This window comes from Glycine max, chromosome 5 (genome assembly GCF_000004515.6).
Source record: "Glycine max cultivar Williams 82 chromosome 5, Glycine_max_v4.0, whole genome shotgun sequence".
Classification (NCBI taxonomy): Eukaryota; Viridiplantae; Streptophyta; class Magnoliopsida; order Fabales; family Fabaceae; genus Glycine; species Glycine max.
Window position 1 is genome coordinate 5001349 of NC_038241.2, and position 13044 is coordinate 5014392.

Sequence of the window (13044 nt, forward strand, 5' to 3'; positions counted from 1 at the left end):
CTTTTCACGGGTACATTAATATTATCATTCATAATTTTCCTCCTTTTAATGTTAATTTAATAATTGGTATAACTTTTCCTTCAAACATAATGGGTATAACTTCAAAATAATAATTGGTATATTATGCATATGAGACATGAGATAAGCGAAAGAGTAAGCGATATAATATTTTTTTTTCATACACGAGGATGAAAGGAACATTTTATTATATATAAATTGAAAAGACTAGTTTGGCTTGCATAATATTTAGCTGTTAATTAAGGAATAATTTTAATTATTTTGAATCAATTCTGACTAGTTTGGACACTTATCATACTCCAATACTGATTTTTCGTTGGATTTATAATGTTATATTGAATCAATAACTAGAAGTGAACATTTTAAAATATCAATTAGAATAAGGTACTTTTCTAAGTTTCCCAAACATTTTCATTTCATTTTAAAAGACCACAGTTGTTAAATTATCAAAAACGTAATCACATATTAATTTTAAAAAATTAACGTGAGAAAAAATGTTTTATTTTCACTTACACTGAGCATAAAAAGATAAAATTAAAAATAAAAATAATACTTTTAGTTTTCTGAAATACTAATAGATAAGTTAGAATCGTTCAAAATAGTTAATATTTTGAAATGAAAGGAATTAAAAAAATGACGGATATCTATTCATGTTTAAAATAAATCATGTTTGGCATATTGATTGTGATAAGTTTCAAAATATTTATTTGTTTGTTTATATTTTTCACCTTAGCAAGTTTACTTGAGTAAAACGTAAGCCTAACCCTAAACAAACAGCAAAAAATAAAGAGTCAAATTATATTGTATCGACTAACGATAAAAAAATCCCTTGTCCATTGTCATGGTTTCTATTAAACAAAACAACATGTCTCGCACCTCGTAGACCAAATGTGATTTTAATCTTTTAAAATTTAAGTGTCAGAATAAAGCATATATAACTTTCCGAAAAAAAAAACAGCAGAAAAAGCAAATATAATTGTTAGATAAGAAAATGAAAAAAAAAAATTAATGGTCCAACATTTGTATTTTTGAATGCAAATCTATCTTCTAATTTTTAAATTGTTTTATTAATAACTATTATTTTCAAGTATCAGACAAAAAAAAACTTTTTTTTTACAAAAAGTAAAAACTATTATTGTTTTGAAGTAGAGTTGACAAACTAATTCGATGTAGTTTGAAGACTTGAAACATTAATTAATTTAATGAATTGAATTAAAATTAAAATTTAATCTCACTAATTAAATGAGCTAAAGTTGAATAGGCATAATTCAATTTTTTTAGTTCATAAATTAATTTGTAATCAAAATATGATCGGAATGAATTAAAAAGATCCATATATAATTCGAACTCAAAATTTAAAGTTTAAATTAAACATTTCATCAATAGGTTAAAATTATATAGGACAATTGACTCGATTAATTTAATCATCTTTCGCAACGCGCGGTTGAATTGAGAGGTAAAAAAATTGGCAGGAGGTAAAAAAAAATGAAGGAATCTATCAAAACTGAATAACAACTATGAAAGCTTAACACTAAAACTAAATGACCATTTTTTCTTCTGTTTCCAAAATTGAGTATATAAAGTTGTAAAATTCATTTAAAAAACTGTTTTAACTCACTCTTATCCAAACAAGTTTTGCTTTCAAAATTAAGTTTAAAAGCGAACTATAAAAACCTTCAACCAACCTGAACAACACCTTAATTTTTAAAATCAATACCCAAACATCTATAAGTTATTTTGCTTTTCTACTTCAATTTTTTTATATTACTCATGTTGTTTCTTTTACTTTCACATCATTTCCCCCACTTATACTATCTAAAAGTTAGTTTATGAAAAAAAATTGTAAAATATTTTAAACAAAAAAAAATCAAACACACCTTTAAACTTATCACTTGGGAATTGAACCAAACAAATCATAAACTTAAATTAGGGTGTAACACTATGATTTTCTTAATTATTTGATTAACTGTTTTTAATTAAATTGTAAGAATAATTAAAGTTATATTATGTTGAGGTGATTGCATTATTGAAGTGATGATATATGTATGTCTTAATTATTGTAGCATGAAATACCCTTAATTTTGTATTGATGAAGGATTTGGGTTGCGTTGGTTGATTTCGTGATAATGATATGAGATGTGATTGAGATGATATTGTTCTATGATTAAAGTTGAGTTTATGTTGAGATCATGAGATTTACATTCATGAGTTTTTAATGAGTTGTTTGTAAGAATTTCAAGGTATTGAAATGTCTTTCTATGCTTATTGAACTACAAGTGCATTCGTGAGTGTGATGAGCATATGAATGGTGAATCTATGATATTATAAATTGTTATGATGTTGAGTTTTGCGAATGAATTTGTGATGACATATGATTGTTGTGGATGGTAATCTTGTTTTGAGAACCATCCATATGTATGAAAAAAAGGTAAAAATATCCTCTGAGAAGATTTTATTGTTGTCGTATAATGGTATACTTGGAAGTGTGAGTTCTATGCCAAAAAGCAACCTAGGAGTCTCACCTAGTGAGATATCTTCCTAAGTAGTACCCTTACATTTTGATTTCAAATGACATGTCGAGATGTTGAGAACCACATCCTAAGGGAATTAGTGAACCTTTTAGTGCATATGAGATGAATTGTTGTTAATGGGGAAACTTGGGTCCTTGAGATCTCAAAACCTCAAGAAATCTAAATTAAGTTGTTGGTTGTGAGTAGGTACGTAAGTTGGAGGTGCTAAGAAGGTCCTCAACCTAGTGTTGGAGGTTGTCGATGATGACTAACGGTGAAAAGACCTATAGAATCGATGAGTGGGAGAACTCACAGATAAGTTAAGGTCTTTGCAAGCCTTTCTGAGGTAAGTGACTATCCACACTCATCTATTTTCGATAAAATCACACTTCATTTGTAAGGTTATTTTGAGTCTCCCAAAATGGTTAAGGTGTGACTATGTTAAGGAATGTACTTGGATTAATTGTTCCGAATGTGAAATCTCCATGAAGAGTAAGGCCTCTCGTTGGTGTTTATGATTGGTGAACGATGTACATGGTGATGATGATTGATTGAATGGTGATGATATTGGTGTATGATGATTAAATCTTTATGTGATGATTGATGGATTAAGGATTATTATGAGATGCTCTATTATATGAACTTTTAAGTTTTATGTCTTAAGTATGATTCCCGAATGTTACATTCTATATGCATATGATGATGTTTATTTATACTTTAACTGTTAAGTCATATACTATTTAAGTATGCTTGTTTTGGTAAGTTTACCCTTGCGTTGTTGCAATTTGGTTCATGTTTGTGATGATCTTGTATCTGATGTACGTGGAGAGCGAATGGATAGGAGGTGATCTCGTGTCCTTGGAGACTTTATGGATATGCATACCTAGATGTGAAGATGCATTATTATTTTTTTTCCTTTTTAAAGTTATGTATAGTATTGATTTGCTTAGAGTTTATGAAGTTTATCATTTTAGTGTGGTTTATTTTTCTATGTGTGTTCTAAAGAGATTTGAGTTGCTATGATATATATATATATATATATATATATATATATATAATATGCATGTCTTATTTTGGTGTTATGTGTTTTAACTTTTGGCATTTAAGATGTAAAAAGTTTATAAATATTTTTGTAAATTAATTAATTAAAGAATTATAAATAAATTAAATATAGTCTTTTGCTTAAGTTAGTCTCTAATTCCATGTAACGACATTAAATCATTACATAAGACAAACTTGAGTTAAAAAAAATTAATTTATATAAAACTCAAGTTTAAATTGATCCAATTTTGATTGATTTGAGCGAGATTTAGTTAGACTTGGATTGATTATTTCCCACCTTATATAGTTTTTAAGTTACTTTTAAACATATCATAGCTTTATCAACATTTATGATATACCGTCTTGAAACATATTTATAAAATACTTGAGTTATTCATCAACAAGCAAGTAATTAGTTCAAATTATTCATGTCTAATTTTTTAAGAATTTTTTTTAGTTCATCTTATGTATGAAAAATCTTTTAACCTTAAGCTAAAAAACATACTTAAACTATACTAGGTAAAATATTGAACCAGAACAAACGTTACTATACTAGGAATCACCATATCAACTAAGGAAAAAGTATATTCAAATTCCCAAATTTGAGGGATACATCACATTTTTTTAGAAAATATAATTTTTTTTTACAGGAGTTTGTTTGTTTCTCTTCACAATTTTTTTAACAATTATTTTGCAAAATAATTTTACATAGTTAAACAATTAATTTTTAATTTAAAATGTAAAAGGTTTTAAACATTATTTCAAAGAACAAGTATTTAAAAACTATAAAACAGAAACTAGGAGGATATATTTTCCCAATTTCATTTTTTCCTATTCTATGCATATATCAAATAGTAATTCTGAATTACATCCAAGCTATTTGATGATTTTTGTTTGATTATTATTAGGAGCTCCTTCATTGGGTTCCTTCTTTGTTAATGAGTTGGAAACCCTCTGTTCCGTCCTTTTTCAACGTATGAATATAATAGGAAAATATTATTAAAAATATTAAATATAATTGTATTAAATATAAAAAAAAAAGTAATGATAAAAAAATCTAAAAAAAAGTATGAATATAATTGTGTCCTTAAATATATAAATACTTAAAGAGTAATTCATGTGGAGCCAGCCATGTATTCTTGGATGCGTTTTCAAGTATTATATACACCGTCGATGAGGTACCTTTGCTTTTATAATCTTCTTCATCACGTGGGGTTTTGGATCTATATAGTATCGAGTCTCAGTCCTGATTAATTTCATATGATCAGGCATGCATGTTCACGTCGTTCTGATCATCCAGATAACTTACCTCTCCAAATCATGAATACGATTGATTATATATGATAACTTGTATATATATAGATATCTTTATATACTATATATTTTATTAGTAATTATTGTTTTATCTTTCCTTTCTCATCCTATCTTAGATACTAATTTTTATCATGTTTATATTTTTCTTTTTTTCCTTTAAATATTTAATAGAGTTTAGTGTCTAGCTTTTTCGGTTGAACAAATAGTCTTAATTATCTTAAGAAGGAGGTTGAATTAAGATACAAAAATTATTTTTCAATTAAAATTTCACTATCTCTTTTTAGATTAACAATGCACCCTTAATATGAATTACTCAAAAGACAATTCAAAATAAATTTCTTTAAAACAAAAGATAAATAGCAATAAATAAAAGAAGTTTAAGGGAAGAAAGAAATACAAACTTGATTTATTCTGGTTTGGTCACTTCCCATGCCTACGTTCAGTTCTCAAGCAATCCACTCGAGATTTTTCACTCTCTTTATAAAATTTCTTTTGTTTGGACCACATAGGGATAATCCTTTCCTTGTGTTTAGGAATCCTTACAACTTAAGAGACCATTAGTCTCTTAAACAATTTTCTTTGAATAAGAAGAAGAAGAAGTTTCTCTCTTTAAGAGAAGGATATTATAATTGAAGATCAATCAAGATTCCTTATTAAATATGCAAGTGTTAGACCAAAAAATCCTTTTTGAGAGGATAAGACATTTCAATTCAGAAAAACTCTCAAAAAATCTGTGTCTCAAGTCACTTATATATAGGTCTTTGTTGACCATTCAAAATCATTTGAAAAGATGTGATGGAAGTTATTTTAGAAAAATTTTCACTTATAATTGATTACCAAAATGGTGTAATCGATTACATAGTTGTTTTCTAAAGAGTTGTGACTCTTCACATTTGAAATTTGAATTTTAACTTTGGTGATCGATTACATACACGTTCTGTAATCGATTACGGACTTTGAAATTTCAATTTAAATTTTTAAAGACTGTTTTAAAATGTTCAAAACTTCTGATAATCAATTATAAGTCTTGTGTAATTGATTACAAGCTTTCAAAAATACTAAAAACATTTTAAAACAGTCCCGTAAGCATTTTGATTTTAAAAGCTTTTGAGAAAAACCTTTAGCCATAACTTATGCATCATCAATTTGAAAACTTTTTTCTAAGACTCTAGAGACTAACTTTATCTTCTTTCTAAGACTCTAGAGACTAACTTCATCATTTATCTTGGATTTCTTGGAGTCTTGTTTTGGATCAAATTTAAGAAACGTATTTTTTTGACATCATCAAAATATCATAATATTTGTGCTTCTACATTTTCCTGGTTGTGAAAAAACCTCCAGTTACTGCTGATGTTGTAAAAAAACAAAAAGTTACGGCTGATTCTACCAATGAACAAGTTCACCTTTGTTTTTTTAGTTTGTTCACATAACTTCACATCCATGATCCACTGGAAGTCTGTTATATATAGAACTTATTTATTTTAGATCAAGGATAAAAATTAGACGCAGATAAAAAAAAAGCATAAAAATTAGATACACTTTTTTTTAGAATGTTTTTGTATTGTTTTTAATTGAAAATTTATCTTGGTAATTCACAAAATAAAGTTTGACGTTTAGGATTGTCATTGATTATTAAGATAAACATAATTTTATTTATAAAAAATACCACTAAAAATACTTATAAAACTATGTCTAAATTTTATCTTTAAATAAAAAAATATAATTATCTAGTAAATACCTTGCGTACATTTGAGACGAATCTCGAATAGGAAAATAAGTATCACAGGCAGGGAATGAAGATAAAATAAACCAAAATCATCTCTGAGATTATTTTCCAACAACTGGCCTAATGCTGGGCATTGATTAATTGGATAATGGATAATGAGTGCCTGTCCTTGAACCAATTTACTACGAGATGTGCCTTTTGCTTCTGAAGGATCACCCCACCATTGGATTTCTTAAGCTAAAGAGGGATGTTACTAGATTGTGCATTCACCCACTTCAAGTGTCAACTAGCATAGAAATGCCACTTTCCAATTATGTCATGCTGGGTTTACAAATATCTTGCAAAAGTTCCTTCAATGGGACAAATGGCAAGTTTAGATATTCCAGTTTCGTAAAAAATAAAAATAGGTATTTGAGAGAAAATCCTCTTAAATAATTTTATCCTACTCAATTCGGATTATACCACTGATCTAAACATCAATTAAAAAAATACATTAATTATATTAACATTTTTATACTGTTTTATATTTATCAACTACTAATTAATAATTGTTTTTACCAAACTTCACAATTTTAAATTATTTTTCCTTTAAAAAAATTAATTTGATTTTTTTTTTCATTTTTCAATTACTTTATCAAGATTTTTTTTATTTATCAAACAAACCTAAAAGTTAGAGCGTTTACTTTTAGTTTGCAAAGTACTCCGGTTGTCCCTTTCTGTAAGATATTTTCAAAAAACTTATTTGTCCTTATTTAATGACACCCTTTTCTAATGTGAGCACATTTTATTTATTACATTCTCATTTATTACACTTTACTTTGTTACTGAAAAAAAAAGAGTGGACAAAATCTCATAAATGAAAATAATAGCATCTGTATATAATTCAATGCTAAAAAATTTCTAATTAAGCTATAATTCATGAGTTTTTTTTTTTTTTTTATATATGAAAGCCTAAATGGAACGAATAAGATTCGTGTAGAAGCACACAACACAATGCACCCTAAAACAACAGACACATAATCAAGTCGATGGTAAGGTCTCACTAAAAGTAGATGAAAGTAATTACAATTTACATACTCCACACCGAAAACTTTAAGAGCGTGCATAAAGACAGATATATTAGAGAATAGAGTCAAGCACTTAAATTAATAATGATATTAATTGATAGGCCGTCATGTACAAATTTTGTGCTGTATGAACCAAATTTGTTCTGGCTCTACCTATACTTTTTGTCTGTGCCACCAAAGAATCCAATACTACTTATATTTAAGTTTTACCCAAGGCCGACAACTTCTCCCAAATACTTCCCTTCTTCACCCAACCCCCTCCAGCTGTATATGAATCAGTTTTCACCAATCAAACGAACAACTACTATCACCAAATTCCCCCTTTACTTTTTATGTACACAAAGCCCAACACACAAGCAAAGAATATTGTGCTCTAAAAGTTGCAAATATCTTCCCACACTCCTAAATTCCTCCCCTTTCTGCTTTTAAGAACAAGATTTTATCAAACCCAAATTGTATAGATTCTTTCTCACGAGGCTCCCCAGACACAGCAACACTGCCCCACCAACCCCAACTGGTTGATCTTCCCTTTCTGCCTTCTCATGGCATACCAATGGCAACTCCTTCACTTTTAAATTGCTTAATCCTACTTTCTGCCTTACAGATTCCACAATTTTTGGATCAACTGGGTATCCTACCGCATCTGTAACATAGAATACATTTGATGCCATGTTCCCAATGGTAGATATCTCTGCCCGTGTAACATTCATCCCATTTTCTCGGAAAGTTCTCATCACCTCTGCTAGAAGTCCTTGTCTGTCTTCGGTGCATAACTCTAGCCTAACACCCTGCATCCAAAAAAATTAATTCAATTAAACCTTAGGCAGTGCAAAAGATCATAATAATAATTTAACAAAGAAAAGTGAGACAAAAGATACTATACCTCGTACGCCCTTCTCTCCACTGCAGCTTGCAAGCATTGAATCACACGATGTCGCTCTGGTTCTGAACTAATTGGGGTGCCATCCCTGTGTCTGATATAAAACTCCTGTAGTAAAATCATTTGAAGTTAATTAGCATATGAATCAAGTTGAGGAACATAACAGAACACAATTGATGCCTAAATAATTACCAGATACGCTTGGTCTATTGTTGTCTTAATAGTGGCATGGAACACAACATACTCCATGTCTGTCAAATTGCACACAACATCAAACAAAAGCTTAACTCGATCCTTGCACTGAATATTGACGACAGAATAACCCCTTTCTGCCCAATTTTGGACGGTGACTATTGGGGTAACAGAAGCGAACTTCAAAATAGGATTCCTCTGGTAATCACGGTCAGTGTACATCATTTGATGTAATCTTCTTTCGGCATGCAAAACGGCATTAGTGACAGAAGTTTTTGCATTCCTAATATCGTTGTCACCCTTTAAAACATTTCTCAAACGTGCTTCAATGGTACTGATTCTCTGAGAGTCCTCAATAAGAGTCCCAGAATTGGAGTCTTTCACATAGATTAAGGAGGCAATCCGGCCATTGTGAGTCCAAACCTTAGCATCAACCACGTCACATTGCTGCTCAGCAAGAACAGCAAACACCTCGGAAAGAAGACCAACGCGGTCAGTGCCAGTTAATTCAAGTATAGTGAGACCGTTTGAGTGATTGGTTTTTGCATTGTGAATGCTACCAAGTGACTGATACATAACACGAACACAATTCAGTATGGGATTATTATAGCAATAAAAAGCCATAACTACATTAGTTGGCAAATCAATTTTAATCAATAACATTCATGTTAAATTAGAAGCCACAATCAGTACCTGTTCAATATAACTTAAAACGCTTTTATCTGTGAGCTTGTCTCCGTTTTCATCCGTGACATGGAAAACTGTAAATTAAATTCAAGGCAAGGGTTATTAGTGAACCCAGAATCAAAAAATTGCCAATGTAAAGAAAGAGAAAGAAAAATTAGCTTACCATCCATGAACCACCTGCCATCAGAAGAAATGTAAGCCTTCTTAATTGAAAGGTTAAGATCAGAGAGAACTTGTACAGCATCTATAAGAATCCCATGCTTTCTGGCGCTATCAACCTACAAATTTTATCAGAAAAAAGTAATTAGTATTTTATTTTCATGATTTACATGAAAACCAACAATGACTGAAAAAAAACAAATGAGAGATTTTCGTGCGGGGTTTACCTTGACTATTGTCGCAGTGGAGCACACGGCATTGTCTATGACAACCCTGTTTCGTAGTGAAGGGTCAAAGTCAGCGAAATTTTCATATTTTATGCCGAAATTCTAGGACTTAATGAAAAGGTAAAGTAATGTGAATGAAGAAAAACATTCTGGAAGAAAAAGGGGCAATTGAGTCATAGACAGGATAAACAAAGAAAAGTCAGAAAATTGTTAAAATACAGTTGTCGGTACAAATATATTTGACAAAGCCGTGCGGATTAGATGAAACATGCTTTTCTCCCCTTCGAGATGTTCACGATTTTTGACACAGTCTCAAAGGATTAGAAAAATAAATTATTAAACCCTAGGTAAGCAAAAAAGAAGGTTGAATCGGTGCCCAATACATCTCATGAAACAACAAGGTAGAATAAAATTAAAAATATTCAAACAGAAAAAAATAGCAACTAATTTCAAAAAATGATGCAGTTTTACAATGAAAATTCATAAAAAGAGACTCGGAATTATAAAAAAAAAAAATAGGATTTTGAGAAAGGTTGAAAAAAAGAAGAACAATAAACAAACAAATTGTGATAGGATTTTGAGAAAACTAAAAACCACTTCAACAATCACATAACAGAAATAACAAAGAAGACAAAGAATGAAGTTTGGAGACAACATACCTGGGGGTGCTCATGCGAATTACGAGCTTCTCGTACTCATCCGTACATGCTGGCCACTCCATCTTTGTGGGAAAAAATATGTTGCTAGCTTGAATGAGAAACCCAGCGAGGAAAGAATAAACCTATGCTCAGAGCACAGGGAACAGCTAAGAACCCTGATTGCAGCCACACCCCAAACGACGTGGCCCGATGAATCGAAAAGACGATGCAGTAAATACTTGTCAAGCTGTGTCTGAGTCTCAAAGCTCAGCGGAAGTTATATATAGTAGACTAAAATTCCAAACGGAGGCTTTTAATGCACTATCTCCTTCGATCGAATCGCCATAAACAACTCTTACCAAACTCGCTCGCTCGCTCGCGCATTCGCTATAGTATGCGTTGTTGTGAGAGTGTGCGAGAGTTACTACTCTCTCTCTCTCTCTTCTTCTTGCAAGCCTCTGCTTCCTTCTAAAACTGCACACACTACCTATTTATATTTATGGCATTTAATTCCCAGCTTTGTTTATTTTTTAAATTAGATTAGAAACCCTTAATTCTGCCCGTGCTGACCGGAGTTACTGTTTTTACTGTTTGGGACACAGCAGCAGCAGGTAAACTAACTAACCAACCAACCACGACGACGACACACCAATCACTCAGGGTAATTACGGTCCAGCTGGGACGACACGTGGAATTTCCTTGCGTGCTTTGGACTCAACAGCACAGCGGCAACAGACACACCAGTGGAGTCCTGCCACGTGGCACTGTGGGACCACATTAACAATCGAGTAATCTTGGTAATTAAGGTGTGATTTGCCGACGCCAATTATGACGTCCGCACGTGACAACACCGCTCATATCGGCTTTTCCCCTGTCCCTTGTTTTGGTTTTGGCCAAGTTTCCTTCTATTTCTATCTTTGATTATTCCCTTTCCTTATAACCCTTTATACTCATTCTTCTTTCATCCATAATTCTCCTCGTATTCCTCCTTCACAAGATTCAAATTATCATCCATGATTAATCTTAATATAATTACTTTCCTCCCATCACAATTTTAAATTAACGAATACAATAATTTCCATTATTAAAATGATTATCTGTTATAGAAAATAAATTACATTCAAAGTTATTTACATATTTCTTTTTTTATTTTAAACCAAATATTTTGGATTATATTACAAGTAATAATGATAAAGAATCAGTCGTACAATTAATTCCAAATATTCTACTTGATCTATCTTTTATATTGAATCATAAACAAAACTATCTCGTTAAATTTTCGAACATAAAAATAATATGGATGATTCCTATCAATTTGATTTAATTTCTGATATTATTCCAATATAATGATTCTTTTTTATTGTTGTTTTAGTTGGCAAAACTGGGCCTTGAGTTGAAGAAAAAATGCATACAAAGAAAGTATAGGTGAGACTCAATAATTAATATATTTGGTTTAGAGAATTTTGCCATTTATTTTCTTACTAATATATATAGGTTCAAAGTTAGTTCAAATTTCATCACATGTGATGACAATATAATCCGGAATAAGCTTGGCATATATAACTTGCACCCTATTCTTTTATTAGGTTTCTCTATAAATAATTTGGCCAATGACAGCATTTTCTATAAACTCAAGCTTGTATTATTTAAAGAGGTTTCTCTCGTTACTAAACTCCAATTATTTATTTATTGAGTCATAGTTTTTTATTTTTTAATTTCTTAAAAAAAACCATATTGCTCCGTTTTAATTTTAAAAAAATTTAATGGTAGTACAATACGGCAAAAATATAAATATATAAATACTTAAATACGTCATTTAACCTATGTTTATATTGAGTGGGGAATTTTTTTTTTTTTTTTAAGTTTGAAACATTTTCTTATTTTATTGAGTGAACAAAAATGATAATAGAAACAATTAAAATCTCTTTTTCTTTAATAATTCAAATAAAGGGTTAAAGTGCAAGTAAACCACTCCAGTTTTCACAATCTATTTATGTAAAAAGTATAATAAATATGCCAACCGCCTAATTATTTAATTTCTACCGTTTTCCATTCATTTCTAATTATAAAATTCTTTCAATATGTTTCTTAAGAAAAATAATTAATTATATTATTAATTGTTTATATTATATTATTATTATTCCAAAATTAACTCTATTTACTTAATTATTTCTCATTAATATTTAGAAATAAAATAGTTAAGTAATAATACATAAAAAATAATTAATATATCTCAAAATTAAAAAAAAAAACCTATAAAAAAAACAAATAAAATTTCTGAAGAGGGATTAGAGACGGAAAAAAAGTGCTGTAGTAATTGATTAGGCATGATTTATTTGATAAGTAATTATAATAAATTGAAAGGTGCAATTTGATTGGTTAGTAACAAAATACGCGCACGCATGAGTGATGGAGGCACCTCCAGAGAATCAGATTCATGATCATGCTGCCTTTCTTCTTGGACACCAATATTGTCTTGGAAAGGAGGGACCCACGAGGACATGCAACGCAAGCATGACAGACTGACGCCGTTAGCCGGCAGGGAAAGTGGCTTTTGCAAGAGACAAACGGCCGTCTGTTCAGAA

At 30.2% G+C, this 13044-nt stretch overlaps 1 protein-coding gene across 1 annotated transcript; it reads right to left on the minus strand.

The window, feature by feature from the left end:
• Window positions 1-7749: 7749 nt before the first annotated feature.
• Window positions 7750-10930, minus strand: LOC100802262 (ACT domain-containing protein ACR8). Its single transcript, XM_003525732.5, has 7 exons — window positions 10481-10930; window positions 9822-9867; window positions 9599-9713; window positions 9442-9509; window positions 8749-9315; window positions 8560-8664; window positions 7750-8464 (listed from the first exon to the last, which is right to left on the minus strand). Exons 1-7 carry the CDS (start codon window positions 10540-10542, stop codon window positions 8102-8104), a joined length of 1326 nt encoding a protein of 441 aa, XP_003525780.1. The 5' UTR covers window positions 10543-10930; the 3' UTR covers window positions 7750-8101.
• Between the last annotated feature and the right edge of the window lie 2114 nt (window positions 10931-13044).